This window comes from Rhinolophus hipposideros, assembly GCF_964194185.1.
Source record: "Rhinolophus hipposideros genome assembly, chromosome: 1".
NCBI lineage: Eukaryota > Metazoa > Chordata > Mammalia > Chiroptera > Rhinolophidae > Rhinolophus > Rhinolophus hipposideros.
Window position 1 is genome coordinate 14,039,487 of NC_138047.1, and position 26,773 is coordinate 14,066,259.

The window sequence follows — 26,773 nt, forward strand, 5'->3', positions numbered from 1 at the left end:
GAGGGAAACCTCCTAACACAATTTCTACCCACAAAGACCGTCTAGGGGAGAGACCGACCTGAGGATGCAGGAACCTTGCACATGTATGGCTAGCACTAGCCCGTTGAGTCTCTTTGCGATGGTTTATCTGGAAAATCCACAGGGGTTGGACCCAATGACTTTTCCTTCTCTCCCATCTGTAGTATTTTATGGCGCTAGAAGTCTGTTGTTCTGGGAATAAGCCTGGTAAGATGGTATCTTTAGGCAACGCACCTGTGGGCTGTGGTTGGGGCCAGGGACAGCACAGGTGCCCCAGGTCGTCTCCCAGCACTTGCCCCGACCAGGTGGTTTATTAAGACATTAGTCCTGAGCAATGGAGATTTGAGGGGAGTCCTGTGACCTCCGGAAGCATGTCCTCAGGGCAAGGCATCAAATTCAGCTCTAAAGTTAATGATGCATGATAGATTCGCCAGCCCCAAGAGCTGTCTCCCAGCACTGACGACGCCTCCAGTGATTGCGTCCAGGAGCTGCGGGATTGGTGAGGACGACGCTCTGAGCAAAGCCATGCCTGACACTGCAATCAATCAAGCAGTGTGTTAATGCAGCAAAGTGTAGCAAGTAGATGATTTTAATTGCTAGTTGTTCTTGAGACCCCTACCAGGATATATATATATATATTTTAAATGTGGCCTAAATTTTCTTGACAGACACGGTGGAGGAATTACAGTTTATTCAGAGGCTGACATGCTGCTGACTGGAGTACAAAGAAGAGTAATCAAGGTTTTAAAAAATATATATATGGCTTTTAGCATTTACAAAGAAAATGATTTCAAGGGGTACACGCTGGAAAGAAACAAGCTATAAACAGTTACCAATCAACCAAATACTCGGATTACTAAAAGTATTTCCTCCATCCCCCCAATCTCTTACCACCCCTTTCCCATAATCAGCATCTAAATGCAAGAGGAATTATTCTTTGTTCGTGACTCGCAGGGACGGGGAACAGGGTCAGATGGAAGGGCGGCCTGTGCTCTGCCACCCCAAGACCTCATCTTGGATAACTCCCCAGACACAAACCTCCCTCCTGACACAGGCAGGCAGGCAGCCTGGCAGGAGGCTCCCATGCGCATGGAATCAGTGGCAGCCTCTCAGCGGGCCGGCTACAGAGCCAGCCTCCCATGCCCGCTCCTCAGAACTAGACTAGGGAGACCCCTCAGCTGGTGTGTCTTAATATGGAAGAAAGGCCAGAGCTTATGAGGAGAGGGCATTGGCCATATGTAGAAAGGAAGCCTGTGGACTACCCGTTCTTTGAAGCTTAGCCTAGGGTCCAGGAAGTACTACAAATGTCAGGCAGGGTGGAAATGGTCACCTTAGGAGCTCTAAAAGGGGATCCTCCCTCCCATTCTTGACTCAGACCCAGGGTCCAGGTGCTTTGAGCCACAAGACGTCGGCCCAACCTCCTGACCCCTGCATAACGAAGGGGAAATGGAGATGGACTTCAATCACGTGGCCAATGATCCAATCAATTGTGTCTATGGAATGAAACCCCAATCGAAACTCTGGACACTGAGGCTTGGGTGAGCCTCCTGGTGGGTGAACCCAGCCCTGTGCTGGGAGGGTGATACACCCTGATTACACAGGGAGAGGGCACAGAAGTTGTGTTAGGACCTCACCAGATGTGTCTCTTCACTGACGGGTCTTGATTTGTGTTCTTTAGAATAAACTGTAATAAGTATAGCACTTTCCTGAGTTCTGTGAGTCATTCCAGTGAATTACTGAACCTAAGAGGTGCAGCATTCCTGAATTTGAAGCCAGTTGGGCAGAAGGACGGGTGGCCTAGGGTCCATCAAACTTGCAGCTGGCATCTGTCATGAGGGCAGTGTTATTGGGGACGGTGCCCCAAACCTGTGGAGTGGGTGCTAACTCCGGGTGGTCAGTATCTGAATTGCATTGCAGTCAATATTTAATACTTCATTTAATATTATTTAACATGAATATTTAATATTAGTATAATATATTAATATTTTATTTAAAAGTTATTTTCTAATTAGTTGACATACAATATTATTAGTTTCAGGTACAGAACACAGTGATTAGACATTTATGCAACTTACAAAGTGATTTCCCTGATAAGTCTAGTATCAACCTGACACTATAATAGTTATTACAATATTATTGACTATATTCCCTAGGCTATACATCCCCATGACTATTTTTATAACTGGCACTTTGTACTTCTTAATCGCTTTCACCTTTTTTACTCAGTCCCCTAAACTCCCTCCCACCTGGCAAATATCAATTTATTCTGTGTACTATGAGTTTGTTTTGTTCATTTTTCAGGTTCCACATATAAGTGAAATCATATGGCATTTGTCTTTCTCTGTCTGACTTATTTCACTTAGCATAATACCCTCTAGGTCCATACATGTTCTCAGAAATGCTAAGATTTCATTCTTTTTTTATGGCTGAATAATATTCCATTGTACATAAGTACCACCCCTTTTTAATCTATTCGTCTATCAGTGGATACTTAGGTTGTCTCCATATCTTGGTTATTGTTAGTAATGCTGTAATAAACATAGGGGTGCATATATCTTTTTGAGTAAGTGTTCTGGATTTCTTTGTATAAACACACAGAAGCGAAATTGCTGGGTCATGTGGGAGTTCTATTTTTATTTTTTTTGAGGAACCTCCATACTGTTTTCCATAGTGGCTGCACCAATCTGCAAGCCCACCAACAGTGCACATGGGTTCCCTTTTCTTTACATCATCGCCAACACTTGTTGCTTGTTGATTTATTGCTGATGGCTAGTCTATCATCAATAGAATAAATAATGTGAGGTAATACCTCATTGTGGTTTTGATTTGCATTTCCCTGGTGATTAGTGACGTTGGAACATCTTTCCATGTCTGTTGGCCACCTGTATGTCCTCTCGGGAGGAATGTCTATTTAGGTCCTCTGCCCAAATCGCTCTAGCAATTTGATATTCCTTCCAGATACTAAGATATAAGTACAAAAGTCACCTATGGGATGTTTGTGGTTTTGTTGTTGTTAACCAAGAAGAGAAGAGGTGTAATGGACCCACCAACATATAATCCAATGATCATTTCATTGGTCATAACTCTCGTAGTTACTCAAACAAGTTGCTGTTGTCCACTTCTGACTATATCTTTTTAATTTTTACACTGTGTTTATGCGTACTAATCTGATGATGAGAGGTAGGCATGAAGTTCCTGGCTATGAGGTTAAGCTACAAAGTTGTTAATCCGTTAAAAATGATTAAGATTCTCTTCTGTGGCCAAAGAAAATCATTCCTGGAGAGTAGATGAAAACAATATTCTATTAAATTGCTCTCGTTCCTCCACATGCATTACTCGGTGCTTCAGTGTAAGAGTGCTACACAGTTAGGTAGTACTTGTTTTCAATGGCAGAGGCCTCCAGAAAGTTGGATAGACTAGGGCAGCAATAACTGTTTTCTAGTTTGGGGAACGTTCCTTCTGAAATGAAAATATGGTCCGAGTAAAAAGTGCACAGGTATCGTGGCAAACACTCCTGAAATCAGGCAAACTTTGGGAAAAAGTGACACGGATGTGGGCTCTGAACGGGGCAAAGGAACCTTTCCGATTAGCCAGGACTTTCTGAATTTGCTTTTTTCCATCTTCTTAGTCTAGGGGATTATATTTGAGATGCTATGAGAGCCCAAGAGCCTGAATTATGGAGTTTCGACAATTAGAGTGACTCCAATTTCTTTGTTTTAAGTTGTGGGAGATGCAAAGAAGAGAGGAAGCAGAGACAAGTAACGTTTGTCCTCTGGAGAGAAACAAAAAGGCACAAAAATGGAAATCACCATTGAATATGAAGGAAAAATGGCCACCATATTAATATACAACTATTCTCTTCCTGGAGTTCCTTCTTCCCTAGAATAAATTTCCTTAAACTGTTACATAGGGATAAAAGATAAAGCGATAGAACGCCACTGACAGGCATAATGAAAATGGCACCAGGGATTTTTTTTAACCGATAGCATAACAGCTGGCAAATGGAATCTGTGGTCCTTAATCACGACTTACATTTTTCATAATATGACGATAACCAACTGTTAATGGTGATTTATATTTTTGAGACATGATCACAATATATAATGAATATATTTAAAATCCACTAAAGTTTAGGAGCCGGAATATAGCAGAAAAGAAAAATTGTATTCATAACCAGCATCCAACACAAAATATCTTGATTCATCAAATACCACAGGATGAGTCAAAAGGCCATTACACCTTGGGCCGGAACTGCCATCTTCCAGTAATTTGCCAAAATGACAAATACAAAAGGAAAGAGGAGAGGAACCCGTCATATGTTCTCTAGGTCTTTTAGGAAGCACAGAGCTGTTCCTTTGGCTACAAACATGTGAATCCACAAGAAAGGTGATACCGGAGACATGAAGGGAATGCTCCACCAATGTTACTATGTTAGTATGGCAAAACTGTTACCCAGCGTACCTTTGGCATTGTTGTACACTAACAAACTTAAGGGCAAGGTTCTTGGCAACAGACTAACGTATGTATTAAGCATCTCGAGCACTCTAAGAGAAGAGATAGTTTCCTGAAGGAAAATGAAGAAAAATGATCAGAAAAATAGTGGTAGAGGTTACATGATTGCATAAAATTATCAACATTCAGTAAACTGTTCGCTTAAAAGAAGTGCATTTTATTATACGTAGATAATTTGAAAAATAGGAGTCCTGGATTCTGACTGTGAGTTATAGGAACTAGAATAACGGGAAGAGGACTGGATGTGGGATCTAGAGACCTGCTGGAGTTCTGACTGCAACCCACCCATCACCATTCCTGCCTGCTTCTCAGTGCTCTTTTCAATGCTGGGCTGTTGATTACGCTAATCCTGTGTTGCCTTCCTCTTTTCACGCGATCCCTCATCTGTAAGGACTTAACCTCAATGGAAAGTTCAGGGTAATTTTGCAGGAATTTTTTGGCTTATAGTCCATCAGCCTCCTAATGACCCCCAAAGAGTGATGCCCTTGGGTCCCAGGCACCGTCTACAGGAGTCAATTTGACGGAAATGGCTGTCCCTCTGTTATTCTGTGAAATTCCACAATCAGAGCTGGAGTCAGGGTTGGGTTCCTTCCAGATAAGAAAGTTAGAGAAGTTGTGACTTACGGGTGCTAGTGGCAAACTTAGCTTAGTTTCATAGTAAATAACACAAGTCATTTACATGAATTATGAAAATTGAGGGTGTAAACTAAGGAGTGGCAAGGGAAGGGAACCTTGGAGAAAATCAGTGTTTCCCTGGTTTGAACTTCAGCGCCACGCTGTTGATACAAAACCTCTGACCAGTGGGCCCAGGTCCATCAGGAAACACATGGCCGAGGTGAGCTTCACACTGCAAAGGAGAGAAGCCTCCGTCATTTTCTCCACTGAGACAAAGCTCTTTATGTAAAACTAGACAGATGAACCCCATGTGGTCGCCCTCCTCCAGTGACATCTCTGTGGGAAAAAAGTCTATTGCATCAGAATTTGACTAAGAAATGAAAGAACGCAGAGCACAGTAGTGGTAAATAGCTCTCTGCTTCATCATTGAGAAGATGAGCAAGTTAGCGAACTTAGGTCTTGATTTACTCATCTATCAAGTGGGGATAATTATACCTACTTAATAGAGCCGTTGTGATGATTAATTGCTACAATGTAAGTAGAGCATTAACACAGTTTCTAGGTAAGCACTCAATAATGTTGTTATAGTCAGTGTATTATTATTATTGTTTTTTTACTGAACACAAAACTCTGCTGTTTATCTGCTTGCCTCTGGTGTTTTATAAAACCCGAAAAGTTGAGCACACAAGGGTATCAAAATGAATCTGCTCTCTGGATTTAAGCCACTCTCTCCTACCGAGCTCACAGAATAGTGTGCTGATGTCACCTGCAGTGTCATTCTGACTGCTGGTGACACACCGCAGAGCAGGGAAGAAGGTGGAGAGATGCCATCCACGCTCGGCATTCCTGTTGCCTGTCCCTGTTCAAAAGAATGTGAAGGACCAGCTCTTTCAGATCCTCTCTTTGCGCCCAGCTGTGGAAGGCCAGAACCAGGACAGGCTGCTCAGAGAGTGGCTCAGGAAGGCTCCTCCTTTTACCTGCAGCACCCAGAGTGATGGGACGGAGGGATCGGAAGTGGCATGTGTAGAAACCCAATGTGCTTCAGTGACAACCATATATGCCAAGGACAAGAGAGCTCTTTGTGGCACTGGGGAAAACAAATCAAAGGAACTCACCTGCTTGCAGACCACCTCTGTGCGAACTGATCCTAAGGAGGTGTCCACGCGTCTCAGGATCCCTGTGTTACTTTCATCAGAGCCAGAAGTGCCATGGGCCTCAGAAAACGAAGGCCATCCAGTGCCAGAGCTGTACTTCTTCTCAGAACTGGGGAAGACATTCCCAACACTACAGCTGCTAAGACTGTTATGAACTCACAAAGGGCATTATATGCCCCAACTTATTTTTCTACCGAGCATAATCTGATTCCCTGTCTCCTCTGCCAGATCCCAAGGCCAGTCACGTGACAATCAGCTCCACGGGAATTTTGCCCATCACACGTTCACTATTAAAGACGTGTGATGGGCAAAGGGTTTCACTATTAAACCCTTTCCATTGCAGTGAAAGGGTTTCTTGTTCCTTGGAAGCTACAGGCTTCCCTCTCAATGTCTGACAAGGACCTGAAAACGCGAGGATCTTTGTGAACTGTGTTGCATATTAAGAAGCACAGATCGAATCCACGTGTCCTAAATGTAGAACAGGGGCAAATCAAAATGAAGTAGTAGAGGTTGAAGGGGGGGCTTGGCATATCAGAGAAGTGTGAGATCTGATGCAACAGCCATTTTTATCAATGGGAGCTTCGGATTGTCTGACTGCCTGTGGGGATCCAAAAGCTGACACTGATACTTCTTAGCTGTGTGAAATTGGGCAAGCTGCTTCACCCCGCTAAGCCTTAGTTTCCTTATCTGTCAAATGGGGATAGTATCTACCTTAAGGGAAGGTTTTGAGAATTTAAAGAGCTACTCTGTGGAGCACATGGTAAGTGTTCAGGAACGTTCGTTATGATTGTGATTATTAATAAATAAGCCTGGTCACCCTGCGCCAATCACTGCAGGGAAGCCTGACCTTCCCAGGGAAGCCCACAGTGATGAGTGCGAGTGATGCTGAAGGCTGGGAAGGGCCAGAAGAGGAGGGCAGCGAGCTCGTCTACTCGCCAAAGACCTACTACTCTCTAAGCGCTCTGAAAGATAAGCTCCCTTACATGGCACTAGGGAAACAGGTTTTTAAATTTCAAATGCCAGTGAGGTCACTCTATCTAAAAAAGAATGAGAAGAAATGAATTATAAATCCTGCAAAAAAAAAAAAAAATACTGAGCAAAGAGAAAAAAAAAATTCAGGCAAATAATCAAATCCCCAGCCTATAGACCGGGAAGGAAGTCAGTTTAGAGCACAAAGTCAGTTTAGGGCAGAAACATCCAGTGTAACGCAGTGATTTTCATACATTCTAGTCTCAGGACCTCTTACTATTAAAAAATTATGGAGGACGGCTGAGAGCTTTTGTTTACATGAGTTACATATATCAATATTGAACAAATTAGAAGTTATAACTGAGAATTACAACATATGTATGCATTAAATTATTTTTTAAAATAATCAATTCATTACCTGATTAAGTAACATTTTTTAATGACAGATAGTTGTAAATGAAACAAACATTTAGTGAGAAGATTTTCACTGCTTTACAATTTTGCGAATCTCTTTAATGTCTAGTTTAAATAAAGGCAACTGAATCTTCATATGTGCTTCTGCATTCCATCTGCTGCAGTGTTGTTCTGATTAAAGCGTAGGAAGAGGATGTGGCCTCGCGAATGTGCAGTTAGAAAAGGGGGACCTCATAGATCCCTAAAAGGGTCCCAGGAACTCTCAAGGTCCTCAGACCAGGCTTTGAGAACCACAGGTACGACTCTGACGAGTAGAAAGCTTTGACTTCTGAAAGACTTGGCTGTGAATCCGGGCTCTACCGGCCACGTCTGTGTGACCTTGGCAAGTTACTGAATCTTTTAAAGCCTCAGCATGCTAATTGATAGATTAATAATGGCATTATTACCTCCCAGGTTTGCTGAGAGGATTAACTGAGATACTTTCTGTATATATAGTATCAGACACATGGTACATAAGTCAGTAGCTATTATTTTTTAGTATCATTATTATTATTAACAGACATCCATGAAATTTGAGCAGCCATGGGTCCAATCAGAAGTGTCTACACATTCAGGTTGAGTTCTTTCAGGTTCAAAAACATTCATCCATACCACTCTGGCCCAGGGAAAAACATCTTAAGTATCTTTTAATCATAGCCTTGCCACCCTCAACATTGTATGTAAACTAGATCATTGAAGGAATTATGATAGAGAATTATTAACGTGATACATTTTTAAATGAATGAATCTAAGACTAATAAAAAGTCATTTAAAACATTTTATGGGGAAAAATAAACCTTTATTGATGCAATTAACAGAATATGGAGATTTTGCCAAGTAATATGAGAGGCCATACAGAATTTAAGACTGGCAATCTAAATATTAAGGCCAATGAGAAATCCCAATATACATACTGAAATGATTAGCAGATTATAAGGCCCACTAAAACCATTCTAGATAATCTCTTCTCATGCACTCTTAGAAGCGTCTTTTTTAGTTTTGTTATGTTATTTGCTTTGATTGTTTTCTTCATTTCTGGAAATTCCACAGCCCCCAAACCAACAACAAAGGCACCTGGCGATCACTAATAACCCTAGTATCTTAGAAGAATTTCTGTTCATTTGAAGGAATCAGAGCCCAAAAAAGGGTTTGAAACAATGTTACTTCATTGCTTCTAACATGTAGGACATCGGGATGTAATGTAAAAAGTGAACTAGTATCAGGCTCTCTATTTTCTCTATGATTTATGGCCATGAATTATGTGATTCCCACAGTAGATTTTAATGAACACTTCCAGAGTTGGCATTTGAGGGGAATGAGAAGGACGGGGACGAGAGGAAGCAGGGGAGGGGGCCAAGTCACACAATTTCAAGGCTAACGAAGAAGCGACACTCTGAGTTCCCAAAGGAATGCTGACACGCTGAGATGCTCTTGACCCTGGAAACCCTGGATTAAAGGTCTCTGTTTTGGAGGGTCAGCAGCTTTCGCAGAACACACACCATATAGGTTCCGAGTGACAGCAAGTCTGCAGGCAGCAACGAGCCCAGCTGCCAAGAGGCAGAGGTCCCACATCCCCTTGGCGCTAGTTAGCTTTGGTTGACTGATTTTTCACCCCTTTGACTCTATACAAGCAGTTGAGGGGATGTTTATTTTTCTCTACCCTTGCTCCCCATGAGTAAGGCTGAAGACAGGAGATGGAGGGAGGGGGAAAATGAGAGGCAAAACAAGAATATATTCCTAAGACTCTCCTCTTGAATGGGAAGCATGCTTAGGAATATAGTCTTCATTTATAGAGTTTTCATTGATTAGAACATATTCTCAGTATACATTCATATGTACATAGCCCTAAAAAAAAGACCTATTTCTAAGGATATATCCCTGTGCACACTGCTCGTGGTTAGTGAGTGGTGTGTCAGGCACTGCTCTGGTGCCTTCACCTGTCACTCACAACTCAGTTAATCCTCCCAACAACCTTATGAATTCAATACAGCTATCGTGCTCATCTTACAGGGGAGCAAGCTGAGTCACACAGAGGTTCAGAAACTGGCCCAAGCTCACGTGGCAATGGGTTCAGGACGTAGCATCTAGGCAGCCCTACCCACTCTACTTCACAGTCTCTTCTATAAACAAATGTATCTTTAAGAAGAGTAATTCTAGAACCTAAATGATTCTTATTTTACTTTTGGCTGTAGCAGCTACAGCAGCAAAAAAAAAAAAAAAAAAAAAAAAAAGGAAAAAAAAGGAACAGAAACAAACTCAAAACTCCTTAAGACAAGAAAATGAAAACTTTCAACTGAAAGTAAATGATTAAAAAAGAAACAAACGAGGTTGGCGAATTGGTTTGGTAAGCTGGCCAGTAGGCATCCGGGCTTTTGGAGCAGCAGCTGGCTTTCCTATTAGTCTTGGCTGCGTCAGTACCTCAGTGACTTGGGGCTGGTCACTCCACTTCTTTAATTTGGATTAGCATTGTGCTAATACAGCAGCCATTGGCCACGTGTGGCCCTTTAAGTTAACTTTTTAAATTAAAATTACATAAAATAGAAACTTCAGTTTCTCAGCAGCTCTAGCCACATTTTGAGAGCTCCGCAGCCACGTGAGATTAGTGCCTAACCTAACTGGATGGAGCAGACACAGAGCTTCTCCATCACTGCAGAGAGTCCTACTGGACCGAGCTTTCTGCGCTGGCCCCTAGGTCCTACCTGCTCCCACACTCTGGGATCCCCGGCCTGACTTGTGCGGTGATGAGATGGTTGGCATCCAGTTGGAAGGTTTCAACTTTACCACTGCACAAACTGACACATCAATGAAATAAAAAAATGAAGAATACAATGTAGGAGGGGCTCTTACAAGGATGTCCTTTGGTCTTCACAGTCCGAAGACAGAAACAGAACATCTGTCTGGTTATCATATAGTAACAAGGCATCCTTTACACTTTTCAAACATGGTTCTTTACATTTTTACAACAGGTTGGTCATCTCAATGTCCTATTTCTCTTTAACAGAACCAAAGATCATGGCATAACTAATGCCTCAGAAATACACATCCACATTTTACCGCATCACAATTAACCTTCCTCTCCTAGTTGTCCCCAACCCATCCTGGGCTGCCTGCCATCTTTGATACCTCCTCCCCTGCCACGGACAGAGTGAATGAATCTGGGCAAAGGCCTCCCTTCTGTGAGCTTGAAGGAAAATCAATCCTGATCTTTCCTCATCCTTGCAGGCCGGGTTTGGCTTTTCAAATTCAGCCAACATAAGTAGGAAAGCCCAGTTGCTCAAAGAGCCCAAAGGACATAATGAAGCACTGCCTAATGGATGATCCACAGAGCTGGCTTGATTTATATTTTATTCTAAACCAATTTAGGGTTGATGCAAAAGCAAAAAAAAAAAAAAGTCTTTGAAGTTCTGAAAAAGAAGACTTCAAAGATGTTTTCCTTTCTTCTTCATAGAATCTACTTTTTTTAGACTGTTTCCTGCATGTCTAAATAAAAAAGGCTTTGTTGAAAGATTTCAGATCCTGACTGACTTAAAAGAGGCTCTGAAATGAAGAGACAATTAAATTTACTTTTAGCTACATACAAGAGGGCATGCTATTCACTACTGTCAAGCACTGTAAGGAATCTATCCTCATAAAATTCTACATTTCCTAAATTGAATTATAAACCCATTTTCCCTGGGAGAGATATAGTTTTAATCACATGGCCAAGCAAATACTATTATGGTTTAGATTTCTCTAAATACTTCCCAGGAAAAAAATTCTAATAGCTTTCTCTTAAGGTACCCACCAAGTTTTATTATTTTGCTATTTCTCGGGGATACAGAAAGGAAAAATATAGGCTAAGAAGTCTTGTTAACGGCTCTAAATGCTAGAAATAATTAAGACAAGCAAGTATCTTATACAAATAGCTCTCCTTATAGCAACCATGCCAAACAAGAACAACAAATAAAACAACATGGGTATGTATTTATCCAAAGCCTCACATGAGACACAGTTGAAAGAATTTAGAGGTCTGTTCTCCTTCAGAATCTCTTGATACTTTATCTCACCTGAAGAGTGGGCTGTCACAGCACACACAATGATACATTCCTGATTCCTTGTTATTCAGGTAGATCCCACTGAAAGGCTGAAAGTCAATTAGATACATCATGTTCAGATTTCTGAGAACATCAGCAGGAGATGATACAGTAGATTTAAATCCACAAGTAAGGCCCCCAATAAAGCACTTTTTGTACTAATTTGATGAATATCATCGGGGAGAAAATTACAACGTACCCAATGAAGCAGCCTACGGGCTTATTTACAACCCAGCCTTTATTGTGCCAAATATTCAAATTATGACATTACTAGTGCCTTGTATTTATGTAGCACCTTTCATTCAGGGACATCAAAGTCTGCAAAAATGGGAGAGAACAGTCCTGTGGATTGTGTGAGATTTCAGTCTCCATTTCAAGAGTCAATACAACAGGAATCTAGTCCACTATTGAAAACACTTTGAAATCTCCAATTAAAGATAGATTATAAATACATAAAAAGCGTAGTTCAAAGGGATTGGGGTTGTGCCTTTAATATACTTCACACAGTGTTAAGGACACCGCATACTTAATAAATGCTAAATAATGAGCTCGGATCTCCCAGTGCCTAAGTGACGACTTAAGATGAAATTACTACATTCATTGTGGCTTCAGGAGTTTGCAGGTTTTTAAAGGTCTCCCACATGGAGAACAAGGAGATTTCAGGCAATGAGTGAGCAGTCAATTTTTAGAAAAAATGTTATTTTGCAAACTGGATCTCATTGTTTTGTGTTTTTTTTTTTAAGAGACCATTTTTGTCCAATTCCTTTTGTTATTTCCTCTGTCAAAGAAAATTAAAGAAAAAGAAACTCTTGCACAAGCCGACTATGAAACACTGTCCCATTTTATGGGATGGAAGAGAAGCATCAGCACAGAACAGCTCACTGAGACTCAGAGCTGACTTGAGAAATATGCTGGACTCTTCTGGCTGCTCTAGATTTCCCAACTCCACACACTCACAAGTCAAACACTCATATTCCCTGTGGTGGTATCAACAGTGCATTTTCAGTGAGCTATATAATGGACAATTTCAAATTAACCTACTGAGCCTAGCATCTGGGCACACTGGATGTTTTCCCTCTTTCAAGACCCTAAACTTAGTGGCAGAAATCTGACCAGTAGTGAGCTGGTCTTTTTATGGCCCGTGCCCCTGACTGCTTGTTCCCAACACTGGTGCGAATGGACATCTGTAATGAGGAGGGAATTTCACATTCCTCCCACATGGGCTGATGAGACACATATGCCCCAGGGCTCCCAGTCCTGAAGCTGATCTAGAAAGCCTACTCATAGGATCCAGACAGCCTAAGATTCAAGATATAATTTTGTCATTGCAGGGGACGGCTGGACAGAGGAAGTGACAAAGAACTGGTATTACCGTTAAAATTTCAAACGAGAAGGAATCCTTAGCTGATATATTTGATGCAATGACACCTATGTGCTGTCTCCTCGCCTGATTTCCTGATGTCTCCCCTCATGCCCAATCTTATGTCCTCGCACTTATTTAGGGCCAAACTCAGCTTCCATCTCCACTGTTCATGCTAGTGTTTGTTTACCTGAAAACCTAGTATGTACCCAGGGCTGGGCTGGGTGCTAAGATTGTAGAGGTGGGGAAAAACCCAACCCACAGCTCCTGCCCTCAAAGAATTTGCTACCTAGGCATGAAAAGACATCTGAGCCGTCAGTTAGCATTTCATGTGCTCACAGCTCTGAGGGGGAGATGAGCAGGAGTATGGGTAGCACTAGTCCTTTCAGTACGAGGGGAGCTTCTGCAAAGGCTTTCTGTACCAGCTGCTGTCTGAGATCAGGGTGGTTTTTTTTCAAAAAAAATATTTCATTATTTTTAAAAATTCAGCTGCTGGATGTTTATTATAGGAAAATGCCAAAACACTATGCTGAATTTTGAAGGATGAGTAAGAGTTAATCAGATGAAGAAACGGAAGAGTATCAGACAAGCAGAGCAGCTTGGGCAGGGCCCATGTGACAGAACAGGACAAGATGGAGCACAGAGAAAGATGACACTGGAAAGGTAGAGAGGACCAGATCACAAGGGGCTTTGGTGAAACCAGGCTACAGAGTTTCAACGGAAACTGGGAAGCCACTGAAAACTTAAAGTGGGTGTGCACACAGCATGCGCATGGAACCAGGGCAAGAAGGCACTGGAGGCAAAGAACAATCAAACAGTCACTCATGCAGGCCTGGATTTAGCTGTGGCAGGAGCAGTGGTACTAAAAAGATGAGGATAGATTCAGGAAATATACAGAAGAGAGAACTGAAATGACTGTAGGGGGCGGAGCACAGGGTCAGAGACAGAATGACAATCAACATACCCCTTGGGTTTGCAAGGTCTGTTCTATGGGCTGAATGTTTGTTGAAGCCTAATCCCCAGTGTGATGATATCTGGAGATGGGACCTATGGCAGGTGACTGGGTCGTGAGGGTGGAGCCTTCCTGAACAGCACTGGTGCCCTTTAAGAAGAGACATGAGAAAGCTGCTCTCTTTCTCTATCATGTGAGGACACAGCAAGATGGCGGCATTCTGCAAACAGGAAGAAAGCTCTCACCAGTCATCGAATTGCTGGCCCCTTGATCTTGGACTTTCTAGCCTCCAAACAGTGAGAAACAAATGTTTGTTGTTGAAGCCACCCAGTCTGTGGTATTCTGCTTCAGCAGCCCGAACTGACTAAGACATTCTGTTTGGACCAATGGGAGCTCTCTCTTTGTAATCTTGCCAGTACAACATACCTATTGGAAACCGATGACACCCTGATAATGTCACACAGACCTATTAACAAAACGGGGACAGGGCCAACAGAAACCAGCAAGGGAGGGTGAAGCATCCTGGGCCAGTGGCCGTAAGAGCACGCTGCCCCTAGGTGTGTGCGACCGAGGAAGGGGCAGTCACCAGAACCTGTGACATTGCAGCTGTAGGTGAGAGCTGCCAGCAGCAGCTGCAGCTGCACTAGAGGAACCCAGCTCGAGAGAGAGCCCTGCGTCCCGACTTCTCTATCCTGCCATCTGATCTCACGGGCATCTCCCACTGGCCAAACTCAGTCAGTAGCCAGAGGGCAAGGGAGCTGGTTACCCTTCCCAGGGCTCAGAGCAGAGTGAAGCATGTGGAGAATGCATCAGACAGAGCAAGGACTGCATGAAGCCCACCTTTACTGGTATCTGACTTTCAGTTATTGCTCAACCAGACTGTAAACTCCCTTGTCATACCTAGCGGGGTGCTGGCATGTTACTATTGCCCAATTAAAACAGGGGTAACTGACTTTTAATTTTGAGTCACCAAATAGAAAGTTTAGACATTTTACTTCTCTTTCCTTAGCCTCATGAAGCTAACAAAGGCTTACAGTTCTGCACCATTCTAAAATGTTAAATGTGGAACTGGATCAAGTGAAAGGGATTTATAACATTAGTTAAAATAACGGCTGAGGCTCATTTTGTAAAATGGCCAAATGCACGGAGGATAGTGCACCATCTGTTTGAGAATCCCACAGATTTATTCTGCTAAACATCTGGCACCTCATCTCCAGGCTCTGTGTATACAAGTATAGCAAACCCTGCCTGGCTCCGTTCCTGAGGACAGGGCCGGTTTAGAATATTTGGGGAATACACGCAACTGCATAGAGCATCACGGACGCATAACGGCGAATGTAGTCTCTTTCCCAGTGAAGGCTGTATTAACATCCCACCCACGGCGGTTTTCAAAAATAACAGTCTTCCCCAAAAATCTACTGCGGTCTGCTGGCTTGTGTGATGACTTTCATATCAGAGAAGCTGAGGGTGAGACCATGATGATAAGGCCACAGGGGTAGCGACCTGAACTTTGCACTGATGGCTAAGGTAAAGACAGGCGCCACAGCTTTACAAAACTGCTGTGCCGGGCTCCACTCTGTGCGGTCTGCTTCACAAATGAAAGCATCTAATAACCAAGTTCAGTGGCTCTATTGCAGTGGCCATACGTGTGTCCACGACAGACCACTTGTTAGGAAATGCAGCACTGTAAAAATGGTATTATACTAAGGAACCACTGAGGACTTTTCTCTTAGGCAATGAATGAAAGCTGAGATTAGTGAATGCAGTGTAAATCATGTTTCTACCTCGTAGCCTGCAGTCTTTCAACATTCACAGAAATTTAGTTTTTGGGTACCAGGCACCATGTTATTTGCTAGGGATATACCAACGATGGCAAATGCTATTAAGGAAAAGGGCTAGGAAAGGCAAACTCAGCTTGGGGCTGAGAAAAGGCTTCCCTGAGGAAGTGAGGTTTGGGCTGAGAGTGAATTGGGGATGGGGGAGGGAGTGGCGGAGGGAGAGGAGAACACAGGTACAAGGACCCTAAGGGAGAAGGGAGCCGGGGTGTTGGAGAGCTGAAAGGACCCTGTGGCTGAAGTGCAGAGATTAAGAGGAAACGTGGCAGGATTTGAGGAGGGGGGTGGAAGGTAGGGACCAGAGACTTTAGAGCCTTATTAGCTATTTAAAAACTTTTCTCTTTACCTTGAAAGCTCTGGGGAGCCACTAAAGGATTTTAAGCAGGAGAGTGATGTGGTCAGATGTATGTTTCGAAAAGATCTCTGGTGGCCGTATGGAGAACGGCTAGATGAGGAGCGAGAAGGGTGGTGAGCAGAACAGTTGGAGGCTCCTGCAGTCAGACAGGGGAGAGATGGAGGAACCTGGAAGAGTGTGGCGGAAAGGGCAAGGGCCAGAGGAGAGGCCTGGGAGGCTGTTTAGGAGGCAGAACAGGCAGGCGAGGCGGTGGAGGGTGGAGAGCGGAGAAGAACAATGAGGGGGCCAGATTTGTAGAGTGTGTGGTGATGACTTAGCTTTTGTAACTAGATCTATTCCAATCCCCCCAATCCATGCATTTAATCAGAAAATTGTAAATCAGTGTAGCTTACCGGTTCAGTTCCTTTTTCTCTGGTGACATGGAATTGCTCTGGAGTCAGCTTCTTTTGCCATTCACTCTTGGCGAGAGATGGCTCATGCTTTGTCACAGACCCTGTGTTGTTAAATAAGATTTTTTTTTATTCAAACAAAAATACACAATGACCTTCTTCCCTCCTTAGCCTCTCTCCTAATGTGCACGACCAGTCCCTTCCCCTCTCTTCCACTCTTTCTTTCTTCACAGGGACTAGAGAGCTTTCATACAAATTACTCTAATTGAGTCATTAGTTTAATAAGAAATGAGTAGTAAGTAGAGAGCCAGTTTTCTAGTTGCCCTGGGGGCAAAGAAGCTGAAGAGGCAGCTGAAATATGAAATAGTGCAGAATAAATTCTCCTCAGATACCTAAGGGTAGAAATTGATCCTTCTTCCATTACTGTGTTCAAAGGAGTAGTTCCTGTCAGGATACAGCTGGGAGTAGTGAGTGATTGGAGAGAAAAGAACGATGAGCTAGTGGGTTATTAAACTCCTCTCCCTTGCGGGTTTATAAAGATATCTCTAAGTTAGTTTGTAAATGGAAGTCTTTATTAAAAAAAAATCTTCTTATGTGGAAAAAAGCAGAGACTCCTATAGCATGTGCTTCTGAAAGGGAAACTGATACCCACTATAATCTACTCTTATGCTTCATGGTTTTTACCTACATTTTGTTTCCTTTCTTTTACTCTTTCTTGTTTCTATCTTACTTTTATTCCAATGAATGTAAACAACGCAACTAGGACAATACAGGATTTCTGATCCATGGCTGGGAACCCACGCATACAGAGGGCCAACTAGTAGTTATATGCAGATTTTTGACTGCACCCCTAAGTCCCAGGTTGCTCAAGGGTCAATTGTACTCTCTTTAGCCAAAGGGGGGGGGAAGCAGGGGTAGAAACCCAACCTATGTAATAAATGTTTTAATCATCCAACATTAAGAATTTGAAAGGATCTTATAATCTGTCCACCTCACCTTATAAATGAGAAAATAGAGGCCCTAAGGATGAGTAACCTGACCATAGGGCTGAAGATGAAACGGTAAATACCTGTGATGTTACCACCAAATATCAAACATGTCAGAAAATCATATTTGAAATCCATTTTTGGTTACAAAAAAATTGCTAAATAATCTTTCAGCAAGAAGACATTTCTTCATCACCAGGTCATAATAATGCACAATATGGTATTTTTAGTATTGCATATTGTTGATTGCTTATGGTCGGTTACATTTTTTTTTTTTGGTCGGTTACCTTTTACAAAACAGTTTTTACCTGTTGAAATATATTCAAAGTTGTCCTTTCTTAAATAGTTTTTATAAGGCTACAGGGATTTCTTTTTTCCTCTGGAAATATACCTCTGAAATTTTCCTATGGAAATAGAGCACAGTTACATGCAATTTTCCAGGAAATCATCTCTTGGGAAGAAAAGCAAAATGTATTTATGTGACGATTATTACTGCTCGGTGGCTTTCAGAGTTATCATGCAGTATGCCAAGTAATAAATGGAGAAGGAATTATAAAATTTTAAAAATCACCACTTTTGCAATCACTAAAATAATAACTGATTCAAGCAAGAATCATCAGGGGATTCTAAACCCCCGGGTGAGAGACTATTGAAGAATGGAACAAACATTTTCAAAATATGATCCCAAACATTAATCGTTACAAGGAAGAAAAATATGCCTCTACAATGGAAAAATGTAAAACTCACACCTCAACCAGGCAAGCAAAGTTAGTATCAGCAACAGTGGGGCATGGTGACATCAAGTGTCTCTGGGTGTGACACCTGCCGTTGTACTGAATCTATTCTCAGAGAGCTCACTGAGGACTTCTTAGTAAAACCTAGAAACACGACATCCTTATTTCATTTACTTCTCAGTAGTATTGACACTCAGCATTCTCTGTTTTGAGGTATACAAGGTCAAACAATTAAGTTCCCGAACTCATCCTAGAAAACGTTCTACATATCTCATTGCTGAATATCACTAGGGTCACCTTCGAAGTACTCCCCTTGGGAAGCTATATGCCAGTGCCTAGTCCATCTTTGAAAGCAATTTTGGAACTTTTTTTCTGGAATGGCCATCAGAGCTGTTGTCATATTACCCTTGATGTCCTGAATATCATCAAAATGTCTTCCTTTCAATATTTCCTTTATCTTCAGGTAAAGAAAGAAGTCACTGGGGGCCGGATCAGGTGAGTAGGGAGGGTGTTCCAATATAGTTATTTGTTTACTGGCTAAAAACTCCCTCACAGACAGTGCCATGTGAGCTGGTGCATTGTCATGATGCAAGAGCCACGAATTGTTGGTGAAAAGTTCAGGTCATCTAACTTTTTCAGCACTTCCAAATAGTAAACTTGGTTAACTGTCCAGTTGGTACGAATTCATAATGAATAATCCCTCTGATATCAAAAAAATGTTAGCAATATTGTTGCAAGAAGTTTGCAAACTTAATTGTCATATCTCATATTCTATCCCCTTGGCTTCCATGACACCAAATTCTCCTGCATATCCAGTTACTCCTTTTCTGTGTCCTTCTTCAACTCCCCTTCCTCTAGTCATGCCTGGAATCTTGGTGTGCTTCAGAGGAGTCTATCTGTCGTAGGCTTTTTTCTATCATCACTCCACATTTGCTCCCTGGATGATTTTATCCGTTTGATTTTATCCGTAGCGTCCACATGATGAGACTCCCAAATCTATTTTTGTCTCCAGACTAGATCTCTCTGCTGAGTTCTAGATCCATATATAATCGACCCCTGGATATCTCCACTAGGATATCCCATTTCAACATGCACAAAAGGACTTCATGTACGTCCCCTGCCCCAACCCAAATCTGCTCCTCCTCTCACACATTCTAGCTCATCCACCCCATGTTTCAAACCTGAAAGCCAAGCCACTGTCCATGACTCTTCCCTTTTCCTTGCACCAAGCCCTGTTGGTTCTATTTTCTAAATAACTCTAGATCTGCTCCTTCTCACTCATCTGCCACTACCTTGGATCAGGCCACCATTATCTCCAGCATAGATTATTATGAAAGTCTCTTTATTTGTGTGTACTCACCTATCTTGACCCCTCCTTTTTTCTCACTGCCCCAAACTGTTCAATGCGACATAATATACTCAAGTTAACTTCCAGGCTCCTGAATGTGCCTTCCAAGGCTCTGTGTGATTGGCCCTGGGTACCACTTTCAACTCGTCCCTTCCACTATGCTCCGTCCTTCTGAACTGCAGGCCTCTGGGTTCCCCAGAACACATCATGGTTTGCTCAGCTTTTTACTTTTTGTTAAGATGGAATGAAGACTTCTGAGATCCTTACATGCTGGATCAGACACCAGAACTCTCTGGTCTCAGTTTATATGTTCTATTCTCCAACAGACCTTCCCTGCCCCCCACGTCTGGGTTGCAAGATCCTCCAATGTGTCCTCATGCCCCTCAGGACTTCCACGAGAGACTATTTAATCACAATGACTGCAGGTTAATTGTCTGGATGTCTCATTAGACCAGAAGCTGACAGTCTGAAATAACTGTGTCTTTGTTCCATGTATCCCTAGCATATATTATAGTGCTTTGGCATTTAATAAATATCCGTTTCTTCAATCATCCAGTCAGTCAACAAAGATTTACAGAGCACCTACTGTATGCCAGACACTATTCTAACTGTTAGGGATACAGGGATAAAGAAAACAGACAAGAGCCACTGCCCTTATGGACTAGAGGGAAAATTAACCAAGTAAGTAAGGAATGTAGAACTTTAGGTGATTTTTCAAAAATCACAAAGAGATTCGAGTGAGGACGCATGTGTATATGTATTTATGTGTGTATGTGTGTGCATGTGTACACACACACAGAATTTCAAATAGAGTAGTCAGGAAAGGCCTAAGAAGGTGGCCTATCAGCAAAGACTTGAAGGAAATGAACAAACACGCCATGTAAATATCTGGAAGAGCACTGTAGGCAAGAGGAAATACAGGTGGGGTAGGCCTGGCATGCTTGATGAATAGTAGGGAGGCCAGAGCTACTTGGGTGGAATGAGCAAGGTTAGGTTAGTAGGAGTTAGAACAGAAAGGCAACGGGAGGCCAGATACTTTAGGGCCTTGAAGCCTATTGTAAGGATGGTGGCTTTTATCGTGAGTGAGTTTGGAAGTTATTAGAAGGTTAGCAGAGGCAAACCATGGATTCAAATATTTTAAAAGGATTAGTGGCTGATAGACTTAAATTGAAAAAAAAAATCTGAAGCAGGGCAAAGGCTAAAGCTGGAAACCAGTATGAGGGCAAGTTGAATAATCTGGCTGAGAGATGGAAGAGAGTGGGGTCAGGGTGGGAGCAGCAGAAGTGCTCAGAAGTGGTCAAGACGCTCCACGCTCTCTGCTGTTGGAGCCGGAGGGAGTGCTGACAGATCAGAGGTGGACTGTGAGAGAAAAGAAAGCGGCAAGGATCACTGCGCCAAGGCTTTGGCCGAGCACTGGAAGATGGCAAGGACAACAGGAACGGTAGGTTTGGAAGCTTGGTTTTGGATGTAAGTTTAAAAACATCAATTAGTTATTCAAATGGAGATGTCAGGTAGGTAGTTGGAAATCCGGATTTAGAGTTCAGGGAGAGGCCAAGGTAGAGATGTAAATTTGGGACTCCTTATCATTAAGATGTTATTTAAAGCCAGGAGACTGGAAGATCCCCAAGTCAGTGCACGTAGACAGAACAGAGAGGCCCAAGGGCTTCACTCTGAGGCACTCCAAAATATACAGGATGAGGATATGGGGAGGAGCAGAGAGAGATGGGAAGGAAGCCACGAAAACGTGGCATTCTGGGTGCTAAGTATTTTAAGGAAAATGGCACCATCTACTGTGTTGAAAGACCAAGAAAGAGATGACTGCCAATTCCCCATTGAGTTGAACAATGTGGAGACCTGAAAAAGAGCAGCTGAGGTGGAGGAGGGGGGTGAATCTGATTGGAATAGATTTAACACGAGAATTGGGAGAGGGAAAGGGAGACAGTGCCTATGGATCTGTCTTTTGATGGGTTCTGGAGGTAGCAGGAAAGGAGAAAGAAATTAAGAGCTTTTTTAACATGAGAAAAAAAATCACTTTATTCTAGTATGCTGATGGGAATGATCCAGTGGAGACGATAAAGTGATGATTTAGGAGAGAAAGGGAGAATTGTGGAGGTATTCTTGACCTCGAGTGAACCAAATATGGGAGACCAATTAAACTAAGAAAACTTTATTGACTACATAAGCTTCAGATAACTATCCAAGATGACAATAAAAGCGTTTTACACAGCAGTGCAAGCTTGACTGCCAACAGAATGGAGGAAACATTATAAATCATTTTAGGCTGGGTTAGTTGTTTTTGTTTTAAGAGCAAGTAGGATTAGAATTAATTTTAATGGATAGAACTATTTGTTTAAGCATAAGGGAAGTGGAAGGCATTCCATTTTAGGTAGTTTAAAAGACTGGTAGATGTATGTGTATAAATGACCAGTAATGTCATGTGGCTTACAAACCACATTTTGTAAGCCTTCAAATAAGGGCCAGATGCCAAAATACGGCCAGTGCCAATGTGTCAGAGTAATCTAAGCTGGGAATGGTCACACAAAGGCCACCCCAAATACTGAAAAATAGGAAGGTAAGAGTAAGAACAGGCTTTGCTGGTTAGAATAAATTCTTCTTGATTCCTCCTCCCAGAATCTAAACTCTGGTCGAGGGGAATTTGTGAAACTTGAACCTTGGCTAAAATTAACATCTGTCAAGAAAAGGAGCAACAGAGCACCGTGGTAAAAGCTCTCCTGCCCCTTCCAATATGTCATGCCATATGAGTCCACATGTATTACAGATCTTGCATTATTTCCATGGATTTCTAAGAGGAGGGCTGACTTTTGGTTCTAAGGTTGGGATTTATAGTCTGCAAAGCTGTCATTATCTTCCTAGTTCCTTCTGGGGAGAAAGTGGAATGAGATTAGAGATAAAACTGTATTGTCACCTGGAAACACTGCCCTTCATGTTTTTCAACATGCAATACAATATAGTACTTGACATTAGAAACTGGAATTCAAGAAGGGCTAAAATTCAGTGGGATGCCCATACTTCAGCTTTGAACCTAAGGCGTGAATCCTGCATGGGCTTCCGGCTCCCTCGCCCCCAGCTCTCTGTATTTTACCACAGCGGTTAGAGAGTGACTACTGGTTTTCAGACACCCACCTCCTTCCTCTGCCCTATATATTTTTTTGGTTTAACATTTATAATATTTAAATTGTTAAACAAAAGAATTACTCCTTCATTTAAATACAGTAAGTACACATTCCTGGCTCTCCTAATCCTTATGTACATGTACCTTTCATGCTATGATTAAGGTGTCTGAGGGGTTTCATGGGTGGGCCACAATTGTCAGACTAGTTGGTGAAGCAGTGATTCAAGCACCAATTAGCAACATTTAGTTGCCGATCTGCCAGCCTGGGTGACAGGGTCAAGGGGAGAAAGACTCTGCCTTGATGGCAAAATGACAAGTGATCAGTTGGGTGCTCTCAGCTCAGGATATAGGTGGTCCCCATCACTTGAAGAGGTGTAAGCTCTTCCTACGTTGAAGTCCTAATCCTCAGTACCTCAGAGCCAGGGCTTTCAAACCGGTGATTATGTTAAAATGAGACCATTTGAATGGGCCCTGATCCAATCTGACTGGTGTCCTTACATGAAGAGGAAGAGACAGTAGGGATGTGAAAGGACAACGAAAAGGCCATCTGCAAGCCAAGGAGAGAGGCCTCAGGAAAAACCCTGCCAACACTTTGATGTCAGACTAGCAGCTTCCAGAACTGCGAGGAAACACACTGCTGCTGTTTCTGCCACCCAATCTGTGGTATTTAATGATGGCAGCCCTAGCAGACTAATACACTGTGCTTTGGGCAATGACTGAAGTTTCAATGAGAACTGCCTTATGAGTAAATTCTGCGCAGTTTTACCGAACAGCCATTTAGGTGCATGTACATACAACACACAGCAAGGTCTTATTTGGGAATGCGGAAAGCCTTTTGGTGACCAGGGACTAGACAGCACGATTCAGTGCTGGGCTCCTCGTCCTTTTGTGTGTGTGTGTGTGGTGGTTTCCATCCTCAATCCACATCACATGCACATCGTGTGGGTCCTTTGGGGACTGACTACATGTTCTTCAGATTCCCTCTGCATTCTCTTGCTGTCTTCACTACCCAAAAGTTTGGCTGTTGCTGCTACTGCATTCAATGGATACACAGGTCTAACATAAACTGTGCTTTGATAGGATTCCTTTGGGTTCTTTTCTCTCCTTGTGCTGGGATTTGCATTGGCTATCTTGTTGGCTGTATGTTCCATGAGATGGACCTTGATTATCTCGCCATTAAGAAAAAAAACTCTTGCTCATATGGGCACCCACTGGTTACTTCCTTCTGGTTTTGCTAACCTTTCTGGCCACTATTGCTATACTGCCAACTGTTACATGAGCCAACCCTGTTTCAATACATACTTGTTGAAACTAAGGGAACCTATTAGGAACTGGTATAAAAAAAATTCCCAGCCCACTCTAACCTGCAGACTACTCTTTTCTCCCACCAGAGTGGCTGGACTCTTTTAACCTTACGCTCAGGGTGGTCTCCTAGCAGACAATCTCTAGAAAGGTTTTCCTAAAACAATAGATTATTTTCTCCAGGACACTTACTTTCTTCTTTCAATTTGCTCTTTGTCAATCTGGAAGACATAATCACAGGAGTTTGAAGAACAGTCCTCTGTCACTTTTAACATCTACCATCTCATTTCTCTCACTCGCAACTTTCTTCAAGTCCACAATGTGGGTTAAATGTGACTACATTTTTGTCCTTTCCATTTACTTATGTAATTATAACTAATGTTTATTGCATGCTTACTAAGTGCCAATCATTGTGGTTAAGCATTTTAAATTCCTTTTCCCATTAATTCTGTACAACTCTAGTATTATCTTTATCCATAATTTATTGAAGAAAAAAACAGGTTTAAGTTTACCAAGTTCAAGGTGTGCCCAAGACAGCGTCGGTAAGTGACACTGTGCACACCAAAGCCCTTAACTACAAGACTATTACCTGTTTATAGTTTTTAACGGATGCACAATAGTTTGTTGAATTGAACTTCCATGGTTTACGTAAGCATTCCTAACTGATGGACATTTGAGTTATAGCCAGTTTCTGGTTCTTAAGAGTAGTACTCTTAAAAACATCTTTTCACAGATAGCTTTGTTCTTTCAAATGATTTTCTTAGGATAAATGCCCAGATAAAATATTTTTAAAAATTTCCTTAGGATAAGTTACACAGTTCCTGTTATGTATTGGTGTCTGGTCAAATTTTAATGTTGCTCCAGAACTTCAGATCCCAGGGCAATTCATTCGGAGGTTTCCAACAGCACCAAGTACAAACAGTAAGGACAAATATCCGCTGAAACCACTACCCTATAAAGGGGAATGAGGAGAGCTGCAGCCCACAAATGCAATGTTTCCTGTGATTTTCAGCATACTAGTGCTTGGCACACAGTAGGTTTGCAACAAGTATCATCAGATTGGCTGACCAGGGACACCCGAGTTCTGAAAGCCATGAATGGAAGTCAGGTTCGATCAGCTGCCACTCCTTAATGCCAGTACTTTTATTTAACAATACGTTTCAAAAACTTCAGGGGATAGAAAATAAGAGTCCCAAGTAACTGGGTACATTTTCAGCAGAGTTAGGTATCTCTAAATGTTTTTAATGGACACAGAACAGAACTAGATTCAGAGATGGGAGAGCTGGGCAGTTGCCCAAGAACCTGAAACATATATGAAATACAGGTGACTCGTACTAAAATGTGAAATGTAAATGTGCCTCAATCCGACAGAGAAGCCAGAGACAGTTTGCAGAAAATGCACTTTCCCATGGTCTGTCTCACAGCCATTGATAATGATGATCAGTTTAAGGGGGTCAGATTATTAGTCCCCACGTTTCCCTGGGTCCTCTGAAACATACACGGAAATAGAGCAGGGCAGGAAGCCAATCTACAGGAATACAAAGTCACAACTGCCTGCTCCCAGATAGGAAAAGCAGAACTCCAAAAGGAGACAGTGTAAACGATGAAGGATATAAAACTGAAAGCAACAAATGAACAAGAAAAACAAACAACTCATAGACACAGACAATAGTTTAGTGGTTACCAGAGGGTAAGGGGGGAGGTGGTAGAAGAGGGTGAAGGGGGTCAAATACATGATGATGGAAGGAGAACTGACTCTGGGTGGTGAACACACAATGCAATATATGGATGATATATAATTATACATTTGAAACCTATATAATGTTACCAACCAATGCCACCCCAATAAAGTTAATTTAAAAAAAGGACGAAAGGCCATCACAGGAGAGTGTGCAGTGTCCCGTAGTTAACTCCACAGTGGTTCTTCACCTGGAGTCCCCAGGATAAGCTCCTGAGCCCCCATTTTATGCAAAAGAAAAAAATGTGTGCCCTTTTAGGGAGAGGACCTACACCTTTCCTCCAGTTCTCACAGGGGTCAACGACTCCCCGCTTCCGCCCCTCCAAGTTTACAACCCTCTGTCCTTGCGGGTCCAGAACCAGCAGTCCGGCCCCCAAGTCGTGGGAAGTTAAGTGAAACTGAAAGGCCAAAAGCCGGCGGCGGCGGCGACAGCGGCGCGGGAGCTGCGAGGCCCGCGTCCTACCTGCGTCCCCATGTCTGGCCCTCGCGCCGAGGCCACCGCCGACCAGTCGGCACCGCAAGGCCCGCGGAGACGCCTCTAGGGAGGGCAGGCCCCAGAGCGCGCGGAGTAGGCGCGCCATGACGATGATGCCCACAGGCCCCGCCCAGCCGCGTCATCTCGCCCCGCCCCCAAGCCACACCCCAAAGCCCGCCCCTCGCGCCCCGCCTCCCTCGCGCCCCGCCCCCAACGCCCCGCCTCCCCGAAGCCCCGCCTCCCCAACGCCCGCCCCCCTCGCGCCCCGCCTCCCTCTGAACAGCCGGAGATCACACTGCTTCTCCTTCCTCGCGTTCGCCTCTCTCTGCGCCCTCCTCCTGCACCTCTACCCAAGGGCTCCTACCGTATCCT

At 42.9% G+C, this 26,773-nt stretch overlaps 1 protein-coding gene across 1 annotated transcript; it reads right to left on the minus strand.

Annotated features, from left to right (window-relative positions):
• Positions 1-2,440: 2,440 nt before the first annotated feature.
• MSRB2 (methionine sulfoxide reductase B2) lies at positions 2,441-26,558 on the minus strand. Its single transcript, XM_081054237.1, has 5 exons — positions 26,390-26,558; positions 16,689-16,789; positions 11,768-11,844; positions 6,261-6,408; positions 2,441-5,377 (listed from the first exon to the last, which is right to left on the minus strand). Exons 1-5 carry the CDS (start codon positions 26,505-26,507, stop codon positions 5,273-5,275), a joined length of 549 nt encoding a protein of 182 aa, XP_080910363.1. The 5' UTR covers positions 26,508-26,558; the 3' UTR covers positions 2,441-5,272.
• Between the last annotated feature and the right edge of the window lie 215 nt (positions 26,559-26,773).